Genomic DNA, 15958 nt, shown 5'->3' with positions numbered 1-15958 from the left:
CTTGTTGCAAAATGTACCTTAAACCTACCTGAAAGTCTTTATATTAATAGATACAATAAATTAAATATTTTACTAAACTGATGTAAATTGTTGTCCATTCTTAAATTTAAATTTGTCTTCAAAAACTTAATGTCTGGCCTTATCCCTTACTTTCGTTGTTCCCACCCCATAGAATTTGTAAACTTTTAGTATTTATGTGAATTTAATTAATCAGAATACCTTCATCTGAAGAAGCCAATGTTATGGTGAAACAATTGTGAACAATTAATACATATTTTTGAAACTTTACCTTCGTTTCCTTTATTCGATTACGGAGTTTCGACAAGTAAAGCCTCCTACCATTAAAGATTATTATTATTAGTAGCTACATATTGTCATAAAATGAATTTATATGAGAATTTCGAATTGCATGTAATACTAGAGTTGAGCATTATGTGCGTGTAATACGTACATGTATTGCACATTTATTCACGCGATAAGGAAAACGTACGTGTAGTGATTTTTAGTAATGATAATATCTCTATAATAATGGTAATAAAGCAGTTCAACTTTTAGATTGTTATCTCTTGCAACTAAATAATTGTTTAAACACAAATGAAATGGTTAAAAGTCCAAAATGTGGTGTTACAGGCGAATGATGAGGATAGAGATGGTTAGAAACAAAGAGGTATTAGAAAGAATAGGAAAACAGAGGATTCTATAGAAGTCAATAAAAAATAGGCGAGATATTAATAGGAAACCTTCTCAGGCATGAAGGTCTAGTCAAAGACATATTAGAGGCAGAAACAGGAGTTAGGAGGGGTAGAGGTAGATTTAGATTAGATTACTGTTCGTAAATAGTTAAGGATGTGGGATGTTCTACTGTTAGGGAAATGCGAAGATTAGCAAAGAATAGGAAAGACTGGAGTTGCGTGTCCAGCCAGTCATAGGACTGACGACCTTATGATAATAAAAACATAGAAAGGTTGAATTTGATTATTTTTCCGTAAAACTACGTAGTAGTTGTTTTTTATTGTTGAATTGGTTCACTATTTCCGACATACGTAAAAATTCGTGAATCGTTTGTAATAAAATCTAATTGGGCCATAAACGTACATTTGCTACTTTAAGATCGCCTCGCTGTGTGCCGTTCATGATCAAACAAAACAGCAATGAAACAATGTTTTTCGTTTCGTTTAACTAGAACTGATCGATCCAACAATATGGAGGAGTGAGTATACTCCAAATTCTTTTTTTTTATTGGTGTTTTTACTACAGGTCGATGTAATAAAGTTATCTGATAGGCTATTATTCGTTATTTACAACTGCAGATAATCTTTACGCCACATTTTGTCAGATTAGGACAAAAACATTCATGAAATTTACTATGGGACATATTTTCGCACCAAATCGCCCCAAAAAGAAACAACCCTCTGGTGGAAAAAATAATATAATTTAAACCAAACTTGAATGCTAGCGCCGTAAAAGTTTTTATTATATTTATTCCAAGAAAGTTGACGTTTGTTGTAATCGCAATATTGACCGCAAAAAACCTGGCTACTGACGCTAACCTTAAACGTGTAACTAGAAAAAAGGCGAAAGATTAACAGGTTTTTATTGGCATTACTTGTCACTTACATAACTCATGTAGTATATTTACGGGATGTCACCTTCAATCAAGCGGAAAATTTAAAGCAAAATAATCCAATTTAATAATAACAGTCCACAAGGCATAATCCAGTCTAAAAGTGGATATAAGAATTGATAATGTAATTTGTACGTAATTTAAATAGGAAAATGTTAAAACGATGTAGACAGTAAAAATACTTTCTTAAGCAATATTGTGATACACATAAACAATCTTAATTAAGGTTTAACATTCTTATTGAAACTTTTAAATATCAAAAGGGCGTCTATATCGACCCTGGTCGTTACTATCAAGAATCTAAAAAGTTGACGAAGAAGTCCTTTTTATAATAATTCGATTCAGAACACAAATCAGGTTTACCGACCTTAAATCCATTGAAAATTTGTTGCGGCTGCGGTCCGGACCTTATCATACATATTATAAGGTCATCTCTCGTAATTTAGTTAGTTAATTAGTGCATTAGTGCGTAATGGCAAACGACCCGGGTTCTTATATATATCTGACTTCAAATAAGACCCAGTCAGATAGCCACACTTGGTTCAGATGGGACTACCCTACCTGGTAGTGATTCAGTTATATAATTTGATCCTGATCGAGTTAAGTGACCTGATTTGTATCGAATCAGAACTACAACGCTTTAAAATATTTAAGTCTAATTAGGTCTTAGAATCTGGATGAGGCTACCCAGTGTGACCCTGATTCCATTACGTATATAATTCGACCCAGATCAGAATTTGCAGAGGTGTATCAAAAATTTCCATTATAAATGTTCCTCAATAAAATTCGGTAGCTTGAACGTTAAATTTATGTTTATCTCTTAAGTTGTTATGATTATTACACTGAAAGCATTGTACGTAATGGCCGTTAACACAAATACAAACACATCTTTAACAGGATATAAAAGTCAATTGTTTAAATGGCAAATAAATTAAATTTCCGGCTAAACAGGCATTGTTTGCTCAACCTTCACTACTCAATTGCAGCGACTTGTGAAAAGCAAAAGTAATGATGAGACGACTGAACGTAAGAAAACGAAAGTTGTTGTAATCGACATTTTGAAATCAATTTTATGCCAAACAGTTGGAATCATGTTTATTCAGGTGATAATATGGTAGTCCTACGAGGCGCGAGTTTAAAAAAGAAGCGTTTTTAAACAAAATTATATATGTAGATATAGAAAAAGGAAGCCAGTTAATAGAATAAACATTGTGCAGTGTACCTTAATTTTCAACTCTGCACTTTGCACTTAATACTTATTCAAAATAAACTTTGTTTTATTAGTTAAGGTCACATGAAAGCACTTTGTAACGTACGTATTAGCAGTCAACTGTTTCAGCCAAAATACTCCTACGAAAGAATTAATTAAAATAGTGTTTGGTGTAATCCGCATTGTCTTATCTCTTACCAAAGCTAGTAATCAGATACTTCTACCTATATCTACGAAGAACTAAAGAAAATTATAGTTTTAATTAAATGAGTAACTTTAGATGAAGAAAACTGTTACTGTTGCTGTTAAAATAGCTTGTAGTTTTTTGTTAAAACGATTTCTAATTGATATCATCTCCCTAAATCCTAAAGGGTAGTTTCGGTCAATGTTAGGTACAGATAAAATCAATAAAACAGAAATTTATGATTTCAAAACTACATTATGATAATCGTTTTCGTCATTTATACTAAATAGACATGATCGAGTTGTAGAATGACTTGCAATCCTCTCTATTTGAATAATTACTTACAATAAATTATGTAATTATAAGAACATTCCCAAATTAGTACTAAATCAGAAAATTTTACCAACAAAACGTGTTTGTCTTAAAAAAACCTGTCGACCACATTCTTAAAACAATCTTGAAGTCCAAACATTTATTTAACATGAGAACCAACAGGAGTAAAATTGAAGTCTGCATATTTAAACGCAAAGGTAGTTGACTGTTGAGGGAATGTTCAGGTGAATGCCATGAAAAAACGAGTTTTCAAAGTATAAATTAAAAATAAAAATATTTGATTTCGATATATGAGATGTCGTAAAAGAAACCAATATACCTGGGAAACAGATGCATCTATCTACACTATTAATGTCATACCGTAACATATTTAATAAAATATTACATATGTGTTGCAGACAGTTCTTGTATTTTTGTAAAATGTACATTTGAACGAAATATTTAGTTGGTTTGAGATATAGCTAGTTCAAAATTTCATGAACCTTCACATATTCAACATTATGTTGTACTCTGCTCTCAACCATATACCTCGTTATACAACCCAGGAGGACCCTTATAATAAATGTAAATGACCTAGGCCCGTGAGATTCTAAATTATCTACAGGTGGTTTAGGATCCAAATAGGAAAATCCACTCCAAAAGGACTATCGCATAAGTAGACAAGTCTAGGATGGCAAAATATTTTTATATACCACCATGCTCGAGACGTTTTGTAACCCTGATTACACTAAGGGGTTTTGATCGCGGTTGTTTTACCGACAAGCGCTGGTTCACCATATCTGGAAGGGTACGCTTCTCATTTCTGTACGCGGTTTTATAGGTAGGTATAAGAACCAAAATAAGGGTTGGTTCAACAACCGAGCGGCATGGCCTAGAGGGTTAGACCATTGCTTAGCATTCGGTTCGATTCCGGGTCCGTCTGCGTTGGTCCAAGTTTTTCTGTGTTTCCTTGGATCACTTAGGCAAATGCTGAGGCAGTAATATTCCACAGATAATCTTTAACTCTCTTCTGTCTTCATCTCGTTCGTCTCATCTTTCTCACCCGAACCACCATCCACCCATTCTCTCGATTCCGGAAAGGGGTTGAAGAGGGCCTTCCGCTCTACTTTCCGGTGTTTTAAAGTTTTTTCTTTGGTTCAACAATTGGACTTGACAGCGCAGCTATGTGTATGACGAATACGAAATTAAGAAAACGCATTAGGTAATAATGTAATTTTTGTTGAGTGATTTTTCGAAATATCATAACGCAATGTGCAATTCCCTATCAAAAATGTTTCATTGTTTTATTTTACGACACCTGTTTCTTATAGTCTATTTAAATTCGTATGAGTTTTTGAACACAATGAAATTACAATTTTTACATTTTAATCGACATAACTTTTTCTAGGTGTAATTTGTTTCTTTTCTGGCAACACGAATTAAATCACAGGTACCAATTTATTTAAAAATAGCTATCATATGAGACAATTCAACGATCATGTGGACCGCTGTTGAGTTTCCCTTGACTATTATCACAATCTTTAATTTATTTGTTAAGGACCTTTGAAATTTAATATTTTTGTAACCATTTTGCATTTCAGAACCTTAGTCAACAGCTTCTTAATAATTAACCAATTAAGTAAAGTAAATGAAATAAAAAACAATTAGTGTGTGAACACTTTTAATAATCATCTACTGCGTACCGATAGACATAGTAAATTACTTTTAATTAGTACATTTAGACTTAATTTCAAGTTATGCAAATTGATTTGTTACTAAAGAAGCACCAACAGGTTCTTTTGAGTTCAGTTTATAATGATTCAAGAGACCTGGCTTTTAATTTAACGACTTACATGAACATACGTATTTATGACAATATGCATATTTCCAGGCGATTTTTTAATATGCATTTCTATATAAGTGTGTATAAGTACGTATACACCTGCCGGCAAAAATCATGGTACAGCAGCAAGAACAAACGAAAATGGAATCCAAGAGTACGTGAAGCAGTTAGTATAGAAGATTGTATCATCCTCTCGTCTAAAGCCTCTGTAGTTGCTGTGACATTAAGAGCACTAGTTTTTAAGTCACAATTAAAGTGTTGGTTTGCCACCCTTGAATTTTCAACTGTTTCTTGCATCTCCCCCCATAGATACTCCATGGGTTTTAATCCAGGACGTTGAAGTTTTGCTTGAGGTACAAAGTTTCATCACTTTTGTATTTGCATTTTCTATTGCCCTATTTGCCTATACATTTTATTAATTTTAAGACACTAAATGCATAAGTATATCATCACCCATTTTGGACCGAGGCTATAGATAAATATATACGGTACATGTTGGTCCTGATCCTAGATCCTGGCTGACCCATTATATATCTACCTACATCAAAAACTCAAATTATACTTCAATTTGAAATACTTTTAAATACAATTGGGTTTAGATCACTCAACTGATGGACACATGTCGCTATCATTTGTGTTGATTAAATACAAAATGGCGGATTATGATAGATAATGTCTGTGCTTTTAGCGTTCTATTTTTCTCTAATAGTTTTCCAGAAATGTATTGACAGTAAGACGAAGATCATGGACTATCCCAGTCGTGGTTTTGGTCTTACTTATTCGATCTTGGTCTTGATTTTTCGTGGTAAATATAAGGCTAACGACCTGATGACCCAATGGGCGATTGGGTCTAAAACGAGTAATGGAAGCTGTGATGTATCATGAACTTTGCAGGCTAGTGTACATTGAAAATGTATCCTTACATACGTCTACATTTTACACTTGAAGTGAATATTATAAACCATCAATTGAATATGAAACAGTGATAAGGCGTTTGTGTATCGTATGAATGTATTACGGGACGAAGTATAAATACATTCTGTGCCTGGAGAACCCTTCATTCATTCAAAAAAGAGTAGACCAGCAACTTCAACACATACAAAGGCATCGTGATCAAATATGAAGGTTTTGTACAGTGTTGTTATCCTTGCTGTAATTGCCACAGTTCAGGTAAATTAAATTGCTTAAATTTTTTTAGATCGATATTTATTTATTATACCTACTTAATAATAGTGGGTAACGTTTAATGCTAACAAGAATTCAATGAGAATGAGAGAAAATGAAGCTCATATTTAATTAAACAGACAAAAATATACTTTCCTATTCCAAAGGCTTTAAAATTTAATGTGGATTGAAATAACAATAAATTTTATACTAATCAATAGCTAAAACTTTTTTATTAATGAAGGCTTCTAATGGGGTTAAAGTTTAAATAATTTTTGTCCAAAAAGAGAAAATTTTAACACGTAACTTTATGAAGACTCACTTTTTGCTAGTTTTAGTAGGTAGGTAATAAAATACAAAATTTGAAGAATTAGCTTTTCAACCTTTTTTTAAAAGTATTTTGGTACTTTAATCGCCTCAGGTTTAATGGGAAAGCGCTCCAATTTTGAATTATTATCTGCCTAAAAGTATGTAACATGAATATTTTTCTTCCANTTTTACGAGAACGGATTTTTTTTTAATATTTTATGAACTTAAGAGCTTTTCCTAATAATGTACATTCTGGTTTAATTCAAATACTTTTCTGGGAATAAAATAATAAAAAATTAATATAAATAATTACATTTTATCTTTCGTTTTGTAGGAAATTGAGTAAATGATTCTAAATGTGTATGATACAGCGGGAGGTTTACTAAATATAGAATATTGATATTTGTATATATCGGCTACGATCATGACTTGTTTTTCTCATTTTGATGAATCGTATTGTTCCCGAATCATAAGATTAATGGAAAAAGGCAGTCGTCAAATATTTATGTTTTTTATCCCACTATTCCATTAAAGTACTATTTCTCTAATCAATCAACAACACCTTAACTAACAAACAATAAAGAAACCAAGAAATATTATCCAACATATAAAATTCTTCAGATAACAGTAAAAATAAGTCAATTGGTCGCAATGAATGTTAGTCATTCGTTACTCTAAATTACTGTTTATGTACGTTTTTCATTCAAGGCGACATTGACTGATGAGCAAAAAGCTAAGCTAAAGCAACACCAGGACGAATGTCTAAAATCGTTTCCAGCAGATAAACTACTTCTTGAAAAAGCACGCAAAGGGGATCTTGCAGATAATAAAACTCTAAAGGATTACTTGTATTGCGTCATTGAAAAATCTGGATTTATTACACCCGATGGAAAAATCCAGACAGCCGTACTTGAAACCAAACTAGCATCAGTAACTGCTGCCGAAAATGCGAAGAAACTTGTTGCAAAATGTACCTCCCAGAAGAATTTAGACAAAAAGGAATCGGCAGAAGCAATTTACAAATGCGTCTACAACGAAACTAAATTCAGTTTAATTTAAGATATTTCTCTTTTTAATAAATGCATGAACTGAATCGTTATGATTTATGTACTGAAATTTCATAAAATGTACTGTTATTGGCAATAATCATAGTGCAACAAACATTAGATACTGTTATAAGAGTAAATATCTATTAAAAGCTAAATGTCTTCTTCTTTAATTGCGGTATACTTACTATTAATTTAAAAAATATTTGAAGAAATGCCAAGAAGAAGGAAAAATTGCTAAAAACTGTTTGCGGTCAGTTAAAGATCGTAGTAATTTTGAGTTGCCACATCAAACATCGGAGATAGAAATACCTCTGAAGAAGTTCGCCGATAGTGCTAGCGAAACGTTAGGAAGCAACTCTAACATTGGTTCAATGAGTACTAATTTTTCGATTTGTTTTGTAATCTACCCATACGGTACTTAGTAGAAATTACACCAAATTAAAGAATTAAATGGTAAACTACCACCATCGTTATCAAATTTAAGTCAATAGCTCGTTAACTAATGTTATATAATATAGTATAAGAGAATTGTAATTCATGGGTTAATGGATTTGGGTTTTGGAGAATTCAAATTTGAGTAGATATTAGGAGATATCTAAATACAAAAACACTTACCCTTTATTTACTTACATGCCGTTTCTAAATCCTGAAGTGAAGTCATTCTGAAACAATAAAAAAAATATTTTATAGGTTGGCTACTGGTTATTATATATTGTTCTATTTTTAAAAATTGAGTTTCAATCGAATTTGTAATTTGTACTGATTGATCAGAAAATATTTGTCAATAGAACTTTCTTCCCTGCTTCTTTAAAACTTGTAAGAGACTTCCTGTTTGATGAAACAAAATCTCAAAAAAGGATGCGACTTGTTGAGTAAAAATGTAGCTATATTGAAACTAAGATTTCGGTAAATATTTAATCTCAACCTTCCACTTGGCTCTTTTTCAAGGACTATCGAGCGTCATACGTTCAACGTCCTGCGTTAATAATAAAATTTACACCGTCTCCTACGACGACAATTCTTCAGCAATCAAGTATTCGAAATAAAAACGAGCAATAAGGATAGTAAGTTTTGAACTATTCCTGTTGTTTACTGAAAATGCCCATTTGATACGTTAGATAACATTTTCTGAACTTTGGAATACGATTTTCTGAAACTTCTTATTTCAGTAAGTTTCATTCACGAGTTTGAATTTGTTGATTCAATCAGAATCGAAATGGCGGTGTAAGTTAATACCAATAATGACTGGTGTCACTAGGATTTTATTTAAGGGTAGGAAAAAAGTCACACTTAATCTTTTCAAAATGTTAGGAAGGGATTCAGGCAGGGATGTACACTGTCACCGCTACTTTTTAATCTATACATCGAAGACGCCTTCAACATCATTGAAGACAGTACAACTGTAGGGATAGATATACAGGGGCAAAAGATTAGTATGCTTATATTTATATTTTATGAGTTTTATTTATTAAAAAAAGAGAAGACAAACTTTCTTCAATCGTCAGTTAGGTGAGGCGGGGGTGAGTTCTCTCCCTTCGCTTCCTACACCTCCGGCTACGCTCGTTCCTATAGTTAAAGCTTTTTTCACTTTCTCGCTGCTTTTGTATGATATTATTACTGGGAAAAGTATACGGAGAAAATGAGTTGTATTGTACCTACATATATTGTATTTTATTCTCACTTTAAACAGCTTTAATACTGATAGCAACGTGCTTCCGTTGAAAGCATTGATACTTTGTTAATGTACATGCGATTGAAAAGGTTATTGTGGTAAAAATAATCGGGTATTCCAACAGGATTTTTCTACATCTTTGATGGTTACCGAAAATATTACAAACCGAAATAAAAATTTATCCTTTGAATAATTTATTAAGGAATGTTAAGAAAACGGTTCTTCAGTTCTTTGTAAAATGCATAATGTCTTTATATACTTTTTTCAAAATAAGGGGAAGAGTTAGTTTTTATTTTTGAAATTTTAGTGGATAGAAAGTTCCTGTCTGAAGCTGGACTCTTATTCTTCTTCAGACAAGCTATAATGCAGATGATTTGAAAAATTTGTTTTAGAAAGTTACTTCATAGATAAAGTTCGTTTTAGTGGAAATCACGTTTTAGACTTTTTCCCAAAAAGGCGAGGCACTTTGAGAATTGTTCATTCATAGATGTGCATACATTAAATTGCTTCACGATATTAAAATTTATGGTTGTTATAACAATAAAAAGCATCCGCAGTTTATAAAATGTTTATTCTAAATAATAGATTCGTTTGTATCATTATAAATACACTTGAGGAGGTCGAAAGCAACATCGAGTTTGTCATCCTTGGGTGTAGGTTTGCACTTTTCTACGAGACTTTCGGCCTTTTCCTTACCGAAAGCTAGAGTTAGTTTAATTTGAGCAATCTGTGGTCGTAAAGCGCCTTCCTCAGTGAGAAACGATCCTTTGTACAAATTGCAAAATATGTAGTTTTTCAATTTAATGTCGTCGGCGAACTTTCCACTTCGGGCTTCATCTAAAACGCTTTTGTCGACAGGATTGCTGGCTAAACATTCTTCTTGTCGTTTCTTTAAAATTGCTTGCAATTCAGGTGCGAGATCACACTGCAATCAATTCGTTTCAATTTGAATAACGTACTTACTTCTTGTGTTAATTTACTATGTTAAAAGAACTGGATTTCTGGATTATAACCACGTCTTAATCATGAAATCCCCAAGACGGATCATTGATGGCATCAGAACTATACTACGTTTCATCTTCTACCATACGGAACATCGTCAGGAAGTTCATGTTGTCGATTTAGGGTCTTCAACGCTGTTGCTGAACTGTTATCGATGCTGGATCTCCACCGCTGTCGCTGAATTGTCGATGCAGAATCTCCACCGCTGTTGCTGAATTGTCGATGTAGAATCTCCACCGCTGAACAATTCAGTGACATCGTCGGAGATTCTGCATCGACAACAGTTCAGCGGCAGCGTTGGAGATCCAGAATCGACAACAGTTCAGCAACAGCGTTAGAGATCCTTAATCGATAACATGAACTTCCTAAATATATCTCATGTGATTGGAGATGAAATGTAGGACATTTCTGACGCCACCATGATCCATCGAAGGGATTCCATCAATAAGTCATAGTTTGAAATCGGAAATGCAGTTTCTTCAGACAACAACTGTGAAGGTCTAAATCAACTGCTAATTTACTGTGTTGTTAGCACTTCTAATGACAAAATATAACATCTAGATGTAATTAATGTTAAGAATCCATTCCAGTCTAACTGAACATTTGAGATAAATGTAAAATTCTACAACGGTAATAATTATCAGATTGGTGAAAAAGTACTGAATGACGTATTCTAATGGCGTTTGATGTCAAGACCACTTTCAAAATTACACGGTTGAATGTTTGTGTGAGGCTATAATGAGAAAATTCCCTACGCATTCCATATGGAAACAGTTCGAAAGGGGACTAAAATAACGAAATCAAATACCAAATTTTGGATAGATACCTTTGCTTAGATGGTCATGGGTTGCCTGATAACATATAATTAGTTAAATTATACATGAAAGGGGCTCATCTAGAAAGTGAAATTTATTAAGATTGTTGAGCGAGCTTGTGAAAACAAGACGATTGAACTTGAAAATCCTGAATGTGATATATATATATACATGAATAAATTAACTCAAACTTTCGATGGTGCAGCAAATTGTGAAACATGTTTAATAAAAGTAAAATGAAGCAAGAAATACTGGAATGGTTTTACCTTCAATGGATTAGTAAAATTTAAATTATTATTGTAAGTTTATGCCTAAATGCAACAGGAGATACAGGAGGTGTCCATTATTAATGTTGACTAAGATAGGACAATTGGAACCGTCTAATAGTATATTAAACAACATAATAATCAACTAGAATAAATAATGGTAGCAACTTCAGTCTCCAGGACTAGATTGATAATTTTATTGAAAACACAGTAAAAAGAGCCTATATGTCTTCGAAATATAAAAGGTTTCTTCATTTAAAAGCTGACGAATCCTTTGATTCAATTTGTTAACAATGACTAAGTAATAATTTGTAGACTACGAAATTTACCTACATATAGGTAGACTATCTACAAATGAAGTTATCTTGTAGTTTAATATTTCGTTTAATTTGTGAACAATTTACAACTTAATAAATTATATTCTTATTTTGATACAAATTTTACAAAAAAAGGACAGAATTTCAAAAGGACCAAGCTGACAATTTTAACTGTGTTTTCATATCAAAATAGTAACTGTAATTATCAAACCAATAAATAGAAAACAATAACTGTTATCGTACATACCAAAACACTTCCAACAGCAAGAAATAGTAAAACTGAAATACACGAAATCGTCTGCATATTGAATTGCTATTATAATGAGATAACTGAGTAACAGGAGAGATTGAGCGGAATTGATTGCGACGAGTTCAACACTTCTGTTTTATATATATGTGAGGATATCATATGTGTGTAGAAGGATCGTATTACTGCGTCATCAGAACCAACCAGATTGCTAATGGTTTATGTTTGATTAATAGGTATACCGATGGTAAATAAAAATCTTGTCCATTTGTTAGGTACGTGTAGTGCCATCCAATACTTTAATGACACTATTAATTTCGAGTTTGCCACAAATAATAACCACAAACCGAACACATGTTGAACATCGCGTATTCTCATTAAGAATATTTTTGGTTAATTGACTGTAATAATTAACGCTTCACATTTATCTAGCAAATGACCACTAGCAAAATAAGGAAAGCTTTCTGAAATCTGACCAAATATAATTTGTTAACCGACGAAAAAAAGGAAGAGGTTCTCAAGTCGGCGCATATATTTTTTTTTTTATGTATGACCACGTATAACTTTTTACTGAGTGGTTCGATTTTGATAATCCTTTTTTGATTGGAAATGGTATACCCCTAAGTTGGTCCCATATAAATTTGAAAAAACAATTCCAACCCTAAGGGTATGAATACGGGATGATTCTTGATTGTTGCTCACTCACTGATTGTAATGTATGACCACGCATAACTTTTTACAGAACTGTCCGATTTTGATAATTATTTTTTTATTGGAAAGGGTATACCCCGAAGTTGGTCCCATATAAACTTGAAAAAAAATCTAACCCTAGGGGTAGGAAAACAGGGGATGATTTATAGTAAGAAAATAATAGTAGTAGTAGTAGTAGGAGTAATTAGTAGATTACAGCCACAAAAAATTAAAAAATAAAAAGTTTTTTCAAAAGAAAACACCATTTAGAAGCAATAAATACTAATTATAATTTCAATTTTAAATTCATTGGGGCCTAAATCTTAAAAACAATAGTAATAAAATAATGATTTTTCAGTTAATAAATAGAGATTATTACAATCCATATTTAATCCTTCATGTCCTTGCAACCTTGCATGCTAAAATTGCATGTGACCAAGTCGTTGCCAATGCTAGTTTAAAGTTTAATATCATAACTGCTAAATAACCATTGATTATTAACCATTGATCTCAATGATAACCGTTAATAATCCTATATCTCCTGTACCGATCGCTGACTAAAACAATGTGGATTGGAAAGCTATATACTATAACGACGAATTTAAAATCGAATATAAAGATAAATAAATGAGCTGATGTAAAAGAATTATTATAAACATCCCTGTCTTGCTTTGGTAATGATGCCCAAAAAGTGTTTAGGGGTGAGTCTTTGTTAGCTATTAACTTACTACAACTTAATTTTTTATTGTTCGACAAATTTTTGCACATATTAACAACAAAATGGTTAAGCACCTGGTCTGAGATAAGAGAAATATTTATATAGAAATGGAGTGCATAATCTTTTACAGTTTGAATAAATATTTTTGTGTATTGAATTTATTCTAAATACTGTCCTACTGTAAATATTTTGCATATATCAATTGTTTCCTGTAACCAGTATAAATATTTGAGTTCGTTTTCTACGTTCATGAAAATCTTAGTAGGTTTCTTTTAACGATTTAACATTTTGCAATCAATGTAAGTAGTTAATAAAAAATATATAATTTTGCTTTTAAAAGGAAATGATCATTAAAATAACAAAAACTCGTTAAAACAAATAATGCAGCCACGCATATTTAGTAGACAAAACAATGCATTGCTTTTTGGTACGGAATTTTCACGCTATTGAAGCAATACGTAAAATATAGAAATGGAATAATTATGACAAAATGGCACATATGAAACTAAAGTACGCCGATACCTGATTGTGAGTAAAAGCCTAACGAGCAGTGAATAAAAAATACCGGAACGAAAGCAGTTTTCAAAGTGAAAGGTACCTCTGTACATCTTATAGATAGTTATTGATGTTGTAAGCTAATAAAGCAATTACGTTTGATCACGATTACCTCTAGTTAATACACTGCTCCTTTCAGTACATTATTTTACCAACTTTTATAGTGGCATTAATTTAAGCAAATGGAAAACCTTAAAGGTTAACGAGACTGAAAGAAAAACAGTAACGGAATTAATATAAAAGAAGTTTGGTTTCCATCAGCACGCTATGGCCGGGCAGGGCGCCGGGCAGGTGTCAAAGTTAGTATGAAATCCTAGCACTAGCAGCCGTTTAAGGTGTTACACCAGGTACATAGTGTGTTAGTATCCAACTATAGAAACCAAGGACATCCCTGTGGGCAGACTGCAGGACGTTCGCCCTTAAATCTAAGGTCACCCGCAATCAAGTAGTAGTAGTGTGGAAAACGGCTGAAGAGGTATGTAGAGGTTCTCGAAATTGGCCTCTCTTGTTACATTCAGCAAATGGAGTCAATTTGCCGATCCAATGAAACTCAGGTAGCTCGTATCTCAACAAACAGCCAACTAGTGACTCGACAGAATATCAACTAACTACTAACACAAGTAAACCTGCCGTTGGTAGACAATAAACAACCACAAAAACTCTTTTGGGTGTTTCATTCCCACCAGCCAGTAATGCTGGTGGGCGGGCAGTCCCTCCGAACTATGCCGGAAGGTAGGGCGGAAGGCCCTCTTCAGCCTGCTTTCAGGAATCGTGGGAATGGGTGGGTGGTGGTTCGGGTGGGAAAGATGAGACGGACAAAATGAAGACAGAAGAGAATGAAAGATTATCTGTGGAATATTACTGCCTCAGCATTTGCCTAAGTGATCCAAGGAAACCACAGAAAAACTTGGACCAAGGCAGACGGACCCGGAGCAATGGTCTAAACCTCTAGGCCATGCCGCTCGGTTAACAACCACAATCAGAGTATCAACTTACGGGGCGGTACAGCATAGAGGTTTAGAACGTTGTATAGTATCCAGGAGGGCACAGGTTCGAATCCGGGTGCGGCTGCTCTAGACCAAGATTTTCTGTGCTTTCCTTGGATCACTGAAGCAAATAGTGAGACAGTCATATCCTATAGATAATCTTTCAGGCTTTTCTGCCTTCATTTCCGCCCGTCTCATGTTTCTCACCCATTCACAACCACCGCCAACCTATTCCCATGATTTTTAAAAAGAGACTAAAGAGGGTTTTCCACCTTACTCTCCAGCGTAGTCCAAAAGGACTATCTATTAGTAACTGGTAGGAATTAAACGCATAATACATAGATTTGCCACCAGTTTAATGTACAAATATAGATTAAATGAAGCAAAAGATTACTCTCTTAAGCTAGTGCCTATTCGATAGTTCGATACACAGCACATATAATCTGGGGCTTTGACTTCTATCAACGTTTTCCATTGAAAAGGAATATTTCACAAATGTGTGCTGTGCAAGCGTATTATTGAAGCCTCAATGGTATAGAGACGCTTGCAGGAGAAGTCGTTAAGCTCTCCGATTGTGATTTCTATTTAAAGCTAACAGGAATCGAAAGAATCTTAAGAACCAGTGCGCTATTACAATTTTTATGTATTCAGTTCAAACCGGGTTCACATTGTAGCTTAAACAGGAATAATAAATCGATGTTTTTTAGTTCCTTGCTATGTTGCAACATGTATTTTTTATTTTATATTTTTGTAAAGAATCGGGTTTACTATTCTGTCTCTTCATTGTGTCCTATTGTCTTCATCATTATCATAAGGTCGTCAGTCTTAAGACTGGTTGGACACGTACCTCCACTCTTTCCTATCCTGAGCTAAACTTCGCATTTCCCTAAAACTAGAACAACACACATCGTGAACTAGTTGTGAACAGTAATCTAATCTAGGTCTACCTCTACCCCTCCTAACTCCTGCTTCTGCCTCTAATATGTCTCTGACTA

The 15958-nt window shown here is 33.4% G+C and overlaps 2 protein-coding genes across 2 annotated transcripts; one reads left to right on the top strand and one right to left on the bottom strand.

Moving 5' to 3' along the window:
* Window positions 1-6234: 6234 nt before the first annotated feature.
* On the top strand, window positions 6235-7828 carry LOC108739405 (general odorant-binding protein 56a). The gene is made up of 2 exons (XM_018473295.2): window positions 6235-6343; window positions 7355-7828. The coding sequence occupies exons 1-2, from the start codon at window positions 6293-6295 to the stop codon at window positions 7703-7705; spliced, it is 402 nt and encodes a 133-aa protein (XP_018328797.1). The 5' UTR covers window positions 6235-6292; the 3' UTR covers window positions 7706-7828.
* Window positions 7829-9921: 2093 nt separating this feature from the next.
* Window positions 9922-12142, bottom strand: LOC108739404. The gene is made up of 2 exons (XM_018473294.2): window positions 12015-12142; window positions 9922-10292 (listed from the first exon to the last, which is right to left on the bottom strand). Exons 1-2 carry the CDS (start codon window positions 12069-12071, stop codon window positions 9942-9944), a joined length of 408 nt encoding a protein of 135 aa, XP_018328796.1. The 5' UTR covers window positions 12072-12142; the 3' UTR covers window positions 9922-9941.
* Window positions 12143-15958: the final 3816 nt, after the last annotated feature.

This window comes from Agrilus planipennis, unplaced genomic scaffold, assembly GCF_000699045.2.
Source record: "Agrilus planipennis isolate EAB-ADULT unplaced genomic scaffold, Apla_2.0 scaffold123, whole genome shotgun sequence".
Classification (NCBI taxonomy): Eukaryota; Metazoa; Arthropoda; class Insecta; order Coleoptera; family Buprestidae; genus Agrilus; species Agrilus planipennis.
The sequence above is the reverse complement of the archived record's forward strand: the minus strand, read 5'-3'. Positions and strand labels throughout refer to the sequence as shown.